The sequence below is a fragment of the Sarcophilus harrisii genome, chromosome 4, assembly GCF_902635505.1.
Source record: "Sarcophilus harrisii chromosome 4, mSarHar1.11, whole genome shotgun sequence".
NCBI lineage: Eukaryota > Metazoa > Chordata > Mammalia > Dasyuromorphia > Dasyuridae > Sarcophilus > Sarcophilus harrisii.
The window spans coordinates 384,919,370-384,935,367 of record NC_045429.1 but is presented as its reverse complement, the minus strand read 5'-3'; the positions used below and the strand labels follow the sequence as shown (position 1 = coordinate 384,935,367).

The window sequence follows — 15,998 nt, the reverse complement described above, 5'->3', positions numbered from 1 at the left end:
CATCCTTGACGCTAGTGCCTTTCCATTGTTGATTATCTCCAGTTTATCTTGTATATATCTTATTTGTTCACAGTCATTTTCATGTTTTCTCTCTGAAGGAGAATGAATTCACCATGAGCTTCTTGAGAACAAAGATTTCTTTTGCCTCTTTCTAGCCCCAGTGCTTAACACATTGGCTGGCACACAATAAATGATAAATAAATGTTTAGTGACTGATTGACTAAATATAACTACTACTTATAGCTAGTATATACTATACATATGCAGAACATTTCAAGTTTTGCAAAGTGCTTTACAAATATTACTTCATTTTTATCCTCACAACAGCTCTATATTATTCTTCCCATTTTATGTCTGAGGAAGCCCATGCAGATAGAAATTGACTCACACAGTCAGGAAGTATCTGAGGGCAGGATATGAATTCAGATCTCCTTACACTCTAGATCCAATGTTTCAGCAACACTATCACCTGTTGAATGAATGATTCTGTACACTGCTTGTATCCCACTGGAAATATGCAGATTTAGATATAGTTAGTAGCACAGCTGAAATTTGAACCTAGATCCTCTTAACTCTAAATCTTGCCCCACTTCTGCAATAATATTACTTCTCAGCCTGTAAAATTTTATATTCAATTCTTATTCAGATCTCTTTCAGTCTATTGTACCTGGCACAAGAACTCTTTGTAAAGCTAAGAGATGGAAATAAAAATTTGGTGAATGTCTTTACGGATTGCTGCTATAAGTCCTGCTGATATCTGTTATGAAGAAACTTTGTCAACTTTAAGATATGCTGAAAGGTAATTGTATAAATATTTATTATCTTTAGTGATTCCATATTTTTAAATCAAGCAGGTTCATAACAATATCACAACTCCTCAGTTTTTTCTTAGGGGAAAAGGTAGGATTATTAGAGTAAAAGGGAGAAGTAGAGCTGAGAAAAAGAAACAAGAATAGAGGTGATGGAGTTCTAGTGGCAGTCAGAGTTGTGGAAATTCCCTTTTGGTTGGCAGAAGTCCTTTGTGAAAGAATTCAGGAACCTGAAGAGTTTTAGGTGGCAAAAATGGAAATTTATTATTGGATGAGAAGTCAGCTTTGCTAGAAAAACTGACTTCTTCAGTGGCAAAGTCCTATTAAGGAAATGGAGGCTGGCATTGAGAATAGAATGTCTTCTCCGTCCTTCCCTACTCCAGATTTCTGCAAAGAAATGAGAGATCTGAAACTTATTTTATGAGTAGATCTTAGTGGGCCACTGGGGGCAGTTGGAGCTGATCAGATAAGGATCTCCCAACTGAAATTATTTTGAAGGCTTTTTCAGCCTGAATTTGAATGGAGATCCAGCTATCAGTGGAGGTGATTTGCCTTAGAAATGACCCAGCCTGAGAAGCTCTCTCACAGACTTCAGAGGGAGCCTGGGAGGATAGGAATCAAAGGGGACAGAATTTCAGAGTGTTAATTTTACAGATCAAAATGGAACACAGTTTCACATCCACATCAGAGGGAGATCTAGGACCAATCATTCTTTCATTATAGCTTGAGGGCCTCCATTTGGAAGGAGAAACATACTAAATTCTTTGAGAGTTACATAATGTTAAAAGTATTTTATGAGAAACATTTAATTCAGGAGCTGGCTGTCTTTCACCAATAACATGTCAGTAATATTCTTCTGGAATACTAGAGAATGGTAGTGCTAGGAAGGAGATGAATTGTTATTGAGTGTTGCAGGAGTGAGTAGTGTCAACCATTCTATGGAGACGTTGGATAGAGCTGTCTGCTGTCTTGGTGTGATAAATTGTTAAACCTAGAACTTGTTGATAATTTACTCTGTGGAAATACTGACTTCCTGCCATCTTTGGTATAACCCAATTATCCTCTAGAAGTCATGAAAATATTTTATCTTTAATCCCTCCTCTTACAATAAACCATATCTTAGGATATTTCAGAAACTATTGATTATTATAACATATTCTGTGGCAGTCTCTAAAATTGTTATTTCAACAAAAAAACTTTTACCAGTTCTTGAAAGTATCATAATTTGATCCAGTATATCAGGATTAGCAGCAGCTGACTCATTTATCATTAGAACTACATGGCTTGATACCTAAACCATGTAGAATGAAAACAGAAAAGGAAAATTATAGCCCAATCTCCTAATGAACATTGATACAAAAATCTTAAATAAAATATTAGCAAAAAGATTACAGAAAATCATCCACAGAATAACACACCATGACTAAGTAGAATTTATATCAGGAATGCAGGGCTGGTTCTATATTAGGAAAACTATTACCATAATTGACTGTATCAATAACAAACCATATGATTATCTCAATAGATGCAGAAAAAGCATTTGATAAAATCCAATACCCATTCCTATTAAAAACACGAAAGAGTATAAGAATAAATGGACTTTTCCTTAAAATAGTCAGTAGCATCTATTTAAAACCATCAGTAAGCATCATATGTAATGGTGATAAACTGGAACCATTCCCAGTAAAATCAGGAGTGAAACAAGGTTGCCCACTATCATCATTACCATTCAATGTTGTGTTAGAAATGCTAGCTTTGGCAATAAGAGATGAAAAAGAGATTAAAGAAATTAGAGTAGGTAATGAGGAAACCAAATTATCAATCTTTGCAGATGATATGATGGTATACTTAGAAAACCCAAGAGATTTTACTAAAAAGCTATTAGAAATAATCCACAACTTTAGCAAAGTTGCAGGATACAAAATAAATCCACATAAATCACCAGCATTTTTATACATCACTAACAAAATCCAACAGCAAGAGATAGAAAGAGAAATTCCATTTAAAATAACTATTGATAGTATAAAATATTTGGGAATCTATCTGCCAAGGGAAAGTCAGGAACTATATGAGAAAAATTACAAATCACTTTCCACACAAATAAAGTCAGATCTAAGCAATTAGAAAAATATTAAGTATTCTTGGATAGGTCGAGTGAATATAAGAAAGATGACAATACTCCCTAAAGTAATCGATTTAGTGCTATACCAATCAAGAAACTATTTTAATGACCTAGAAAAAATATCAACAAAATTCATCTGGAAGAACAAAAGGTCAAGAATTTCAAGGGAACTAATGGAAAAAAAATCAAATGAAGGTGGCCTAGCTGTCCCAGATCTAAAACTATATTATAAAGCAGTGGTCATCAAAACCATTAGGTATTGGCTAAGAAATAGACTAGTTGCTCAGTGGAATAGGTTAGGTTCAAAGGAGAAAATGGTCAATAACTTTAACAATCTAGTGTTTGACAAACCCCAAAACCCCAACTTTTGTGATAAGAATGCACTATTTGACAAAAACTGCTGGGAAAATTGAAAATTAGTATGGCAGAAACTAGGCATTGACCCACATTTAACATTGTACACCAAGATAAGATCAAAATGGGTTCATGATCTAGGAATAAAGAATGAGATTATAAATAAATTAGAACATAGGATAGTTTACCTCTTAGACCTGTGGAAGAGGAATGAATTTGTGACCAAAGACCAACTAGAGATCATTATTGATCACAAAATAGAAAATTTTTATTATATCGAGTTAAAAAGCTTTTGTACAACAAACTAATGCAGACAAGATTAGAAGGGAAGCAATAAACTGGGAAAACATCTTTACAGTTAAAGGTTCTGATAAAGGACTCATTTCCAAAATATAAAGAGAATTGATTCAAATTTATAAGAAATCAAGCCATTCTCCAATTGATAAATGATCAAAGTCTGTGAACAATTTTCAGATGATGAAATTGAAACTATTTCTATCCATATGAAAAAGTGTTCCAAATCATTATTGATCAGAGAAATGCAAATAAGACAACTCTGAGATACCACTACACACCTGTCAGATTGGCTAAGATGATAGGAAAAGATAATGATAAATATTGGAGGGGATGTGGGAAAACTGGGACACTGATGCATTGTTGGTGGAGTTGTGAATGGATCCAACCATTCTGCAGAGCAATTTGGAATTATGCTGAAAAAGTTATCCAACTGTGTATACCCTTTGATGCAGCAGTGTTACTACTGGGCTTATATCCCAAAGAGATACTAAATAAGGGAAAGGGACCTGTGTGTGCAAAAATGTTTGTGGCAGCCTTTTTTGTAGTGGCTTTTAAGAAACTGGAAATTGAATGGATACCCACCAATTGGAGAATGGCTAAATCAATTATGATATATGAATGTTATGGAATATTATTGGTCTGTAAGAAATGATCAGCAGCAAAAAGTTATCAAACTCTGCATACCCTTTGATCCAGCAGTGTTACTACTGGGTTTATATCCCAAAGAGATCATAAAGAAGGGAAAGGGACCTGTATGTGAATGAATGTTTGTGGCAGCCCTCTTTGTAGTGGCTAGAAACTGGAAACTGAGTGGATGCCCATCAGTTGGAGAATGGCTGAATAAATTGTGGTATATGAATATTATGGAATATTATTGTTCTGTAAGAAATGACCAACAGGATGATTTCAGAAAGGCCTGGAGAGACTTACACAAAGTAAAAAAGAATGGCTTGATTTCTTATAAATGATCATTATATACTTCAACAACAATACTATATGATGACCAGTTCTGATGGACCTGGCCATCCTCAGCAACGAGATCAACCAAATCATTTCTAATGGAGCAGTAATGAACTGAACTAGCTATACCCAGAAAAAGAACTCTGGGAGATGACTAAAAACCATTACATTGAATTCCCAATCCCTATATTTATGCCCACCTGCATTTTTGATTTCCTTCACAAGCTAATTGTACAATATTTCAGAGTCTGATTCTTTTTGTACAGCAAAATAACGTTTTGGTCACGTATACTTATTGTGTATCTAATTTATATTTTAATGTATTTAACATCTACTGGTCATCCTGTCTGGGGGAGGGGGTGGGGGGGTAAGAGGTGAAAAATTGGAACAAGAGGTTTGGCAATTGTTAATGCTGTAAAGTTACCCATGCATATATCCTGTAAATAAAAGGCTATTAAATTTAAAAAAATAACAAAAAATAAAATAAAATAAAATATATAACCATCTTTGTGCCATCTAGGGGAGAGGGTGGAGGGAAAGAGGGGAAAAGCTGGAACAGAAGTTTTTGCAAGGGTTGAAAAATTACCCATGCATATGTTTTGTCAATAAAAAAGTTATAATTAAAAAAATAAAATAAAATAAAAGAATCATGTAAATCCAATAAGTAAAATACAAAGCAGATCAATTATTTTTTGGGGGAAAAAAGGAACTTCATGGCTCATTGATTGGAGAAAGTGTTATTTATTTTAAAATCAGAGTTTAGAAATTGAAATTATAGAATACTGGGTCATACAGGAGAAAACAAAGGATATAAATAAGTTGGATTTTGAATACACAGAAGGTCTGTTTCTACCTACTGCTTGGAATCATTATTGAATGCTTTTATAAAAGAAGAGGATGTTTAAATGTGGTTTTTGTTTGTTTGTTTGTTTTGGTCTCTGCTTGAGAAAGAACTAAAAAGATCAAGAACGAAGCTGTGATAAATGTGAGCCCCAATGAGAAGCTGATAAAAGAACTGAAGGCAGAAAACAACAGACTCTTGTCCAAACTTGCTGGACTGGGAAATTACAATACAAGTAGGTATTATCAACTAAAACCACAGATCTCTGTTACAAAGATTAAAGGAAATAGAGGGAGCAAGTGATGGGAGGATGGTGTCAGAGGGAGGGAACCTACCTATTAAGCCCTGTTTGAAATCATTTAAGCAGGTAGGTTTGAGAGGTTTCCCCACGGGAGCTACTGAAGTAATGTCTGGTGGAAAAAAAAAATCAATAACCTTAAAGTAGACATAGGAACCAATAGCACAGGATTGGAATTAAGCCAACAGACCTTTGGTAGGCCACTGAAGTATGTTTCAATAAGAACCTTACATTTCATAACCCTGTCCTCAAATGGTAATAACACTCAGTGGGAATCTTCACGAATCACACTGTTAGACATACTAACCCTTTTCAGCTTTATATTCCTGTACTATCCATCTTAATAGATAACAGCCCACCCTACTTAGAAGAAGCCAATATTTTGAACTAGCAGCAACCTGCATATTGCCTCATGATGACTTCAAGAGCATGAATCTTGAAGGATAATTCACCTGGAAAAGTGTTCTTTTTCAAAGGACAAATATCTCTATTCCAAATTTCTTTAAAGGAAACAATTGGAAATCACTTCATAAACAGGGCTAAATAATAAAATAATAAAATCAATACACAATGAACATTTTTGGCCATTCTGTGGCTTAAAAGGCTCACAAAGTGGTTTGGATATTGAATAGAGAAATGCCACATTTAAAGTTCTCTTCATAGGACTGGTCAGTTCCAACCTGAGTGGATGAATGTGCTATATAAACAAATCCATTGGGATATTTTTTTAAAAAAATATAAGTAAGTGTATAATTTTGAAAGGCAATTGAATGCTATCATTCATTTACAAATGAACTCTCCTGATATCTTTCTGGAAGATAATGCATATTCTTATATGCATTATATTCACATACATATGTATATAGATATGAACAGATCTGTGTAGATATACAATACTCAATGTGTCTTGAAGTTTGGGTCAAGGTATTAAGGGAATAGTTTGTCCATAGTCTTTGGTGCTGTACACCTGATCTTTAAAATATCATCTTCCTTTTAGAGGAACTGGAGTATTTACTGGTCAGAAACCAATTGCATCTTCAGACTATACATATTACATGGGAACACCAATTGGAGGAAGCTCGGAAGGAATAGGAAGAACAATATAGTGCAATCACACAGGTGAACTTTCTTCTGACTCCTAAGGACTTTGAAATTAGTTGGTTTTTTACTTTTTGGCTTTATTTATTTATTTATTTTTACTTCTCACTTTCTTTCATGAAGCTAAAGAAGAGTCTTGTGTTAAATCAAAATTTTCTCACTCCCAGACTGGAGCAATCATGGTATATCTGCTTATTTTTTTAGTGACTAATTTAAATTCTTATGGAGTAGTAATTAAACATAATATGACATAATCCATGTTAATTGGTGGGTGGAGGAAGTAAAACCTAAAGTCTTTGCTCAATATACACTGAGAAAATACAGGATAAGGCAGCTAAGAGGGCACGATGGCAGGAGCACCAGACTTGCAGACTGAACAGATGCTCAGTTCATATGTGACTTCAGACACTCAGTAGCTATATGACCCTGAGCAAGCCACTTAACCTTGTTTCTCAATTTCCTTTTCTGTAAAATAAGCTAGAGAAGGAAATGGCAAACCACTCCAGTATTTTTGCCAAGAAAACTCAAAATGGGATCATAAAGAATCAGACATGATTGTAAATAGCTGAATAAGATGTGGAAAGAACCTTGAAGTTGGGAATCAATAGAATGAGGTCTTTAAACTATATTTGCCACAAAGTTATTTGGTGACTATATGGTTGTAGCAGGCAGAAGCTTGGTTCAATTTTTAAGAATCCTGGATTTGGATCTAGAGGCCCGAGTTCCAATGCTATTGTGAGCTTCTGGGCAATTGACTTAACTGCTCTAAACTTGCCACTATCTCCATCTAGAAATGTGGAATCAAGTTTCCACATGATTTAAATTAGATAATTTCTCATTTTCCTTCCTTTTTTTATCCATCATCCCAAATCAGTTCTCCTTTTCTGGAGCTGGTTTCCACTTCTGCTAAGGTGGTCGTTTTGATTAATTTCTAAGCAATGTGACCCCTAGGCAAGTCACTTAAGCCCATCATCTCTCAAAAAAAAAAGTTTTATTGGCTTTAAAAAACAAGCTCTAATTTCTAAACCATGTTCAGCTTGAAAGACAAATTGTCAAGGCTGTAGGAAATGCCAAGTTGGAGACAATAGGAAGGAGAAAGGAAAGTAGGTTTTTCTAAGGTTATGTGAAAAAATCTAATTTTGTATTTAGCTTGATGATCATCTAATATCCTTGAAAGGAATGAGCAACAAAGAGCCAGCCTATATCAGCAAAATTTAGTCTAAGGGGATAATTGGAGAAGAGGGAGAAAAATTCTGAGTAAACCAGAGTTAGCCCATAGCAGTAAATTTGGCTCCAACTTGCCTTCCCAAAATGTTTTCCTGTAACTCCCCCAGCAAGACTGAAAGCAGTAATAAAAGAAACAATAGAGAAGGAAAGGGCAAAGATTAATTGAAAGGAGTGAAAGAAGAAAGGAGTAGATTTGATTAAAGATTTAAAGAGAAGGATCAAAGACTGGAATAAAGAAGAGAGAAAACTGACAATGTCAGGAACTACTAAGATATAAAATAAGGGAAAAGGGAGAGCTCCTGACAAAAGGATTCTATTTTCAAGGTGATGCAGAGATTGAAGAATGTGTTGTAGGAGACCTGAAAAGAGGAGAGGTTTGGGGTAATGTGAGATAAGGCTGGAAAGGAAGGTTGGAAATAGATTATGGAAGGCCTTAAGGACCATGCTGAGGAGTTTGTATTTTATCCTCGAGGCAGTCGAAGTTCTTTGTCTTGTCATAAAAAAATTAGGTGATGACGTCTACATTATCACTCCATGCTATCCAATTTGATGAATTTCAGTATGCCAGCTGTGACCACCTAATCTCCACTTCTGATTGTCTGAAACAGGTAACATCTTGGAACTAACCCTAACTGGGTGGTTGGTTCCTAGTGATGAAAGCTGCACTTTGATGGAATGTGCATTTTTATCATGGTCAAAGAAAAAATGTCATTGCTTAGCATAATGCTGAGTTCCTTATCTAGTGAGATGCCATTTTTAAAAAGTCTTCCCCCTCTTTCTTGCCTTCTGGATTTGGTTATATTTTATTATTGTCCTATATTTTCTAAGGCAAATATATAAGGTAATTTTCAAGAGAAGGAGATAGAAAAGAAAGTCTGATTCTGATGTGTTCTTGATGGCACCACTAATGCTATTTTGTTTCTCGGAGCAGCAAATGATAAAGACTTTCTCTTATCTCTTCAATGTCAATGAGGACCCACAGCTCACAGGAGTTCTCAAACACTTCACTCAGTCTGGTATTTAACTTTATATTTTTCTGGTGGTACCCAATGTTCTTCATTATATTAATTATAAGTACATTTTTTCATCTAGTCGTTAGCTAAAATTCACTTCATTCCTATTGTTGCCATTTGTAAAACTTCAGGTCATTTGTGGTCCTTTTTTTTTTTTTGAAGTTTTATTGATGTGCCTTGTTTTAATTTTAAATATATTACATGGACCCACACTTAACACCGTATACCAAGATAAGATCAAAATGGGTCCATGATTTAGACATAAAAAACGAGATTATAAACAAATTGGAGGAACATAGGATAGTTTATCTCTCAGACTTGTGGAAGAGGAAGAAATTTGTGACTAAAAGATTCAGGACCATTATTGATCAAAAATAGAAAATTTTGATTACATCAAATTAAAAAAGCTTCTGTACAAACAAAACTAATGTAAACAAGATTAGAAGGGAAGTAAAAAACTGGAAAACATCTTCCAGTTAAAGGTTCTGATAAAGGCCCATTTCCAAAATATAGAGAACTGACTCTAATTTATAAAGAAACCAAGCCATTCTCCAATTGATAAATGGTCAGTTGAATGAACAACAATTTTCAGATGATGAAATTGAAACTATTACCACTTCATATGGAAAGAGGTTCAAATCACTATTGATCAGAGAAATGCAAATTAAGACAACTCTGAGATTCACTACACACCTGTCAGATTGGCTAAGATGACAGGAAAAAATAATGATGATTGTTGGAGAGGATGTGGGAAAACTGGGACACTGATACATTGTTGGTGGAGTTGTGAAGCAATCCATTCTGGAGAGCAATCTGGAATTATGCCCAAAAAGTTATCAAACTGTGCATACCCTTTGACCCAGCAGTGTTACTACTGGGCTTATACCCCAAGGAGATACTAAAGAAGGGAAAGGGACCAGTATGTGCCAAAATGTTTGTGGCAGCCCTGTTTGTAGTGGCTAGAAACTGGAAACTGAGTGGATGCCCATCAGCTGGGGAATGGTTGGGTAAATTGTGGTATATGAATGTTATGGAATATTATTGTTCTGTAAGAAATGACCAGCAAGATGAATACAGAGAAGCTTGGAGAGAATTACATGAACTGATGCTAAGTGAAATGAGCAGAATCAAGAGATCATTATATATGTCAACAACGATACTGTATGAAGATGTATTCTGATGGAAGTGGATTTCTTTGACAAAGAGACCTAATTCAGTTTCAATTGATCAATGATGGACAGAAGCAAGCACCCAAAGAAAAACACTGGGAAATGAATGTAAACTCTTTGCATTTTTGTTTTTCTTCCCGGTTAGTTTTTACCTTCTGAATCCAATTTCCCTGTGCAACAAGAAAACTGTTTGGATCTGCACATACATTGTATCTAGGATATACTAGACATATTCAAATATATAGGACTGCTTGCCATCTAGGGGAAGGGGTGGAGGGTAGGAGGGAAAAATCGGAACAGAAGTGAGTGCAAGGGATAATGGTGTAAAAAAAAAATTACCCTGGCATGGATTCTGTCAATAAAAAGTTACTATAATAAAAAAATTTTTAAATATATTTACAGATTACCTCCCCTCCATGAGTCATTGTTGTTATATCTCTAAAAGTTCCTTGTTTTATAATGTTAGAAATAACGGAAAAGGGGGCTGGAACCAATCTGTGGAAGGTCATTTGTACCAAGTTTATGCCTATGTGTATTTGACACTGTTGCCAAAATAATCTTTTCATAATACAGGTCTCATTTAAAAACCTTAGGTAGTTTTATTTATTTTTATTTTTTATTTTTGCAAGATAATTGGGTTTAAATGACTTGCCCAGGATCACATAGCTAGTAAATGTTAAGTGTCTGAAGTCACATTTGAACTCAAGTCCTCCTGTCCTCAGGGCCAGTGTTCTATCCACTGCACTATCTAGCAGTTCACTTTTCCATTATTTCTCATTGTTCTCATTCACATACTCAGGCAAAATGGATTCTCCTTAAAATTAATATTCCATTTTCATACTTCATTTATTAAACATGATGAAGGGGAAGTCTATAAATCAAGCACTAAACTCACTGATGAAAAATAAAATGAGCAGAACCAGGAGAACAAGGTATATCATAACACTAAACATAATAAGAAACTTTGAGAAATGTGTAGTCAATACATTTATGATATTAGAGGACCAATGATAAAACATGCTATCCATTACAGAGAGGTGATGATATAAGGTGTAGAATGAGAAATATAGAAATAAAATAGAAGAGGACCCAGGATAGGATTCTGACTAACATCCATGCTTAGGGACAAGAAAGATGGTGCTGAATCAGCAAAGGAAACTGAAAGGGAGTTGTGTAGGTAAAAGGAGAACCAAGAGCATAAATGGAGTCAAGGGAAGATAATAACCAGGAGAAATGTGGGGTTAGTAATTTGAAGAGCTAAAAAAAGGGGGGGGGATTATGAAGAGGGGGAAAGCCTACTGATTTTGGTGTTTATGTTTTTGTTTTGAAGCCAGATTATCAGATGTTAAGACTGGTTGATGGAGAAGTATGGGAAGTAAGTGGACAGCTCTTTCTAGGTACTTGGCAATGATATGAAGGATAAATAGGATAATAGTTTGAATTAGTGACTAAATTAAAGAGAAGGATTTTTTAAAATAGGTTTTTATTTTTCAAAATACATGCAAAGATAGTTTCAACATTCACCCTTACAAAATCCTGTGTTTCAAATTTTTCTCCCTCTCTCTTCCCCTCCCCGCAGACAGCAAATAATCCAATATATGTTAAACATGTGCAATTCTTCTAAATATATTTTCACATTTATCATTCTTCACAAGAAAAATCAGATCAAAAGGGGGAAAAAATGAGAAAGAAAAAACAAGCAAGCAAACAACAAAAAAAAGATGACACTTGTGGTTGCTGTGTACAGTGTTCTCTTGGTTCTACTTTAAGTGAAGGATTTTTAAAAGTAGAAGAGACCTAACATGTTTGTAGTCAGTAGAGAAGAAAACAGTGAAACAGGAGAGATTGGAGGAAATGATGGAGAGGGCAGGCTTCCAGAAAAGATGGGAGAAAAAGAGAACAAAGACAGAAGTAGAAATTTTGACCTTGTCCTTGACAAAGAGAAAGACCATTTCTCAGACAGGAGCAAAGTGTGGAGGGATAAGAAAGATACCATGAGGCAGAATGTGGTGGACTTAAACCAGAAGGGATTAAAGTTCCCATATTGATTGATATTGGCATCTGGCTGTGAGTGGCTGCTATGCTTCTTGCCTGAGGAAGCTAGATAGACCTAATAAAAACAACAACAACAACAACAAAAACCTAAAAAATCTACAAGATAAAAGAATAAGTAGGAAAAAAAGTGCTAAACTAAGCCACTTGGGTTTTCTTTTAACTTTTGAAAAATATTATTGACAGACTTTGTTTAAGCACATTCTACAAACTTCCAGTGCAACACCCACTGTTTCCCAACAATTTACATCTTGAAAAGAACACCATAACATATCATGGATATAAATCTTATTCCTTAGCAGTTCAGTTCACAATAAACTGTAAGAGTTTGTTTTATGACAACAAACCAAGCCTCTAATCGTTCTTTTTAAATGCCACCACTTGTTTGAGTATTGTTGCTATTTTAAAATGTCTTCCTTCACGCAGTTGTGCTAATTGTATTGTTCTTTTGGTTCTGCTTTATTTCCTGTCACTTTTTAAATGGGATGTTGTCATATTTTTCAGGTTCTTCTGATGTTGGTCAAGCACCTTCAAATAAAATTATCCTTCAAGGATTGGGGTAAGTTTCTGTGAATCTGTACCTTTGTTCAGCACCAGAATTATTCCTCAGCTTAGATGAGGGCTCTGAGAAGTTTCCTGTCAATCTCCCTACCCTCAAGCAAGGTCCTCTGAGATATCACTGTGCAAGTAAGTTTATGCCAGGACAGTGGGTATTGATAGTTCCTACCCAGCTAAAAAGACTTTGAATATTAATGTTGAGGTTGGGAAGGGGACGCCAAAAGTTTGGGGTTATACATTGGTATTGTGAGGTGTCTCAAAAGAATTTGAGGCTTGATCCCATTTCTTACTCAAGCGGCAAATTATTGTAATTGTAATGCTATTATAAGCGGACTGAATTCCAAAAGAAATTAGTAAAGTCCTAGGAGAGAGGAGACCCCTTTATCTAGCTTTCTATCATTGATATGCTAATTCTATGGCCTAGAGGAGTGGTCTTCAGAATTTGGTCATCACTGACCAACAGATTATCTATCTGACAATCAGCAATGAACTGAGGAATGGCTTTGAAATTTAGTTTTTACTGACCAGATTATTAGTCAGCAATGAACTGAGGAGTGGTCTATTCATTACTGTCTTAGGAGGTTGATCTGTGGGACTATCCTGAGGTCAGAAGCTACCTGACTGAGGAATGGTCTTCAGAGTCAGACAGATTTGGGCATGGGAGTTTCCTGAGGCAGATTCCAAAGCCAGAAGATTTAGGATTTACTAACTTATTGTTCGAAGCCCTTCTAAAATCAGGGGACCACAAAATCATATTACATCACTTACTCTGAGACAGACTAAATTTTGTTGAGAATAGAAATATCAAAGCAAGGAGAGTATAGAATTAGCCTTGAAGCCAGGAAGACCATCTCTGTCACATATTGGCTTGACCCTGGACAAGTCATTGAAGACCTCAGTTGTCTGGCATCTCCTTGCTAAGTAGCAAAGGAGATGCAAACCTATATGAGTAGAAGGAATTTCTTAATCTGGAAGTTCCCCATGATGAGGTCCTGAGTGCAGTTGACAAAGAAAGAATGAAATATCGATGGAATTCCTCCCTGGGGCAGGGCACTGATAGGAATCAGGTTAGCTTTGTGGTCCCACTCTCTGTAGAAGTTCTACCCCCACCAACTCTCGTGAGTAGCCCCACTGTATCCCATCAGAAATCCCAGGCATGTCCCTGAGACTAAATTTCCCCTATAAACCTGCCTGTGGCCCTCCCCATTTTTGCTGAACCCCTTTGGGTCAATTCCCTAGGGTGCTCTGCCTCATGTGTCTCTTCACTCCCAATTATGCCTTTTTGTGTTTTCCTACTTTTAGCCAACCAACTCTTTTAGGATGCTTCCAGCTAAAGGCACGCTCCAACCTCAAGGGATGTTTCCTTTCTCTTGGCTAGTTTTGAATTCCCCTAGGGAACTTGTCTTTTCATCATTAAGTATTAAAACCCCTTACCATGCTGTGTGCTCTCCCAACTCTATTTCATATTTAGATACCCTTCTGGTCTCTAGTATATCTCTTTATTTTGTCTCCTAAATCACATTATCTGGTGCCTGAGCCTACAATCACATCATTCAGCTCCTCAGCCACATCATTTGTGCCACTGAAATTATGGGCCTGATTTCTCTTTCTTTCCTTTTTTCTCAACACTGGAAATTCTCTATTCTATAGGTAGTATCTGTTTATACTGTTCTTTGTAATACATATCATTCTGTGTGTGCAAGCGTTAGTCTTTACCTTCAGTAATCACAGAATAAATACAGTTATAAGCAAGTGAGTGATATAACAGATGGAAGATCGGACCTGGAGTCGGGGAGATCTGAGTTCAACTTTGGTCTCAGACACGTTCTAGCTTTGTGACCCTGGGTAAGTCACTTACCCCACCCCCCTCTCTCTCTCCCTCTCTCCCTCTCTGTCTTTTTCTTTATGTCTGTCTTTCTGTCTTTCCTTTCTCCATCTCTCTGTGTCTTTCTCTGTCTCTCTCTCCTTCAGTTCCCTTATTAGTAAAATGAGGATGAGAATAGCACTTATCTCCCACAGCTGTGAGCACAAAATGAAATAATATCTGTGAGGAATAGAATGGAAAAGAAAGATCTTCCTTCTTTTGTAACAACTTACTAGTGACCCCTGAACCTTCTGTCTTTGCAGAATTTCTGATAAACACGCCACGTTCACCAACATGGATGGAGAAGTCACAGTGACACCACAGAGCAAGTGCAGAGTCATTGTCAACGGTGTGCCCACAGCCACAGAGACAAAGCTGCAGCATCTGGTAACCTAACCATCTGCACCTTAATAAATAAATGAACAAACAAGCAGATAGATAAATAAATGAATAGGTAAAATAGACCCAAATATATATGGGTCCAGTTTAATCTGTTTTCTGTGTCCCCTTCCCCCCCAAGAAGAGAAGCAGCAGCTTCAGGATTTGCAAAGCACATTGCAAATTTTATCTCACTTTATTTTCCCAATAACCTTGGGAGGTAGACACCCATTTTACATAGGAGAAAACTAAGACTGAGAGAAGTTAAGTAACTCGCCAGGAGTTACTTAACCAGCTAATAATGTGTCTGAGGCTAGATTTGAACTCAAGTTTTCCTCGCTCCAAGTTCAGTACTATCCACTGTGCCAGCTGGCTTCCCTGCATACATGACTTCATCTCTCTGGGATTTCTGCTTTAGATATATTATCTTTTAGGTATACTTTTAGACATTATTTAGATTTATTATTATTAGGCATATCATTTTTTGCTACTTAGACTCTTTAGGGTGGGTGGTGATGTAAGCTGCCTTTCATATATGAGACACCTCTGAGGGTCAGGGAAATGAAGTGACTCAGTGGTAACTAGTGTATCTCCTGCACAAACTAGAAATTGTTACTGTCTCTTTAAGAGAACTTGGAGCTTGACCAACTAGAGTTTAACTGTCTTGTTTGAGGAACTTGTAGGAGACCAGAAATTTTAACTACAGTTTTAGAGCAATTCTTCGTTTTTTGTGTGTTGGGGACCTCTTTGGCAATCCCCTTTAGAATAATGTTTAGATGCATAATATAAAATGGAAATGAGAAGTCAAAAGATGGTAGAGGTAACTGACTTTTCTCACAGAGAAAACATTGTAAATGTTTTATACTGTTATTTCTTATGTTATTAATGAATTACATAGCTAGCAACTTTGATATTTGCTTACGCCTAGTAGACTAAAGATTTTTATATGTAGTGAAAA

General features: G+C 36.0%; 1 protein-coding gene across 1 annotated transcript in view; it reads left to right on the top strand.

Moving 5' to 3' along the window:
• The window catches only part of LOC100929745 (kinesin-like protein KIF28P), a 36,256-nt gene that overhangs the window by 6,391 nt on the left and 13,867 nt on the right, over window positions 1–15,998 (top strand). Inside the window, exons 3-5 of the mRNA XM_031968696.1 lie at window positions 5,490–5,618; window positions 12,745–12,799; window positions 14,926–15,049. Coding sequence (XP_031824556.1) covers window positions 5,490–5,618; window positions 12,745–12,799; window positions 14,926–15,049 — 308 coding nt within the window. The remainder of the gene's footprint in view (window positions 1–5,489; window positions 5,619–12,744; window positions 12,800–14,925; window positions 15,050–15,998) is intronic.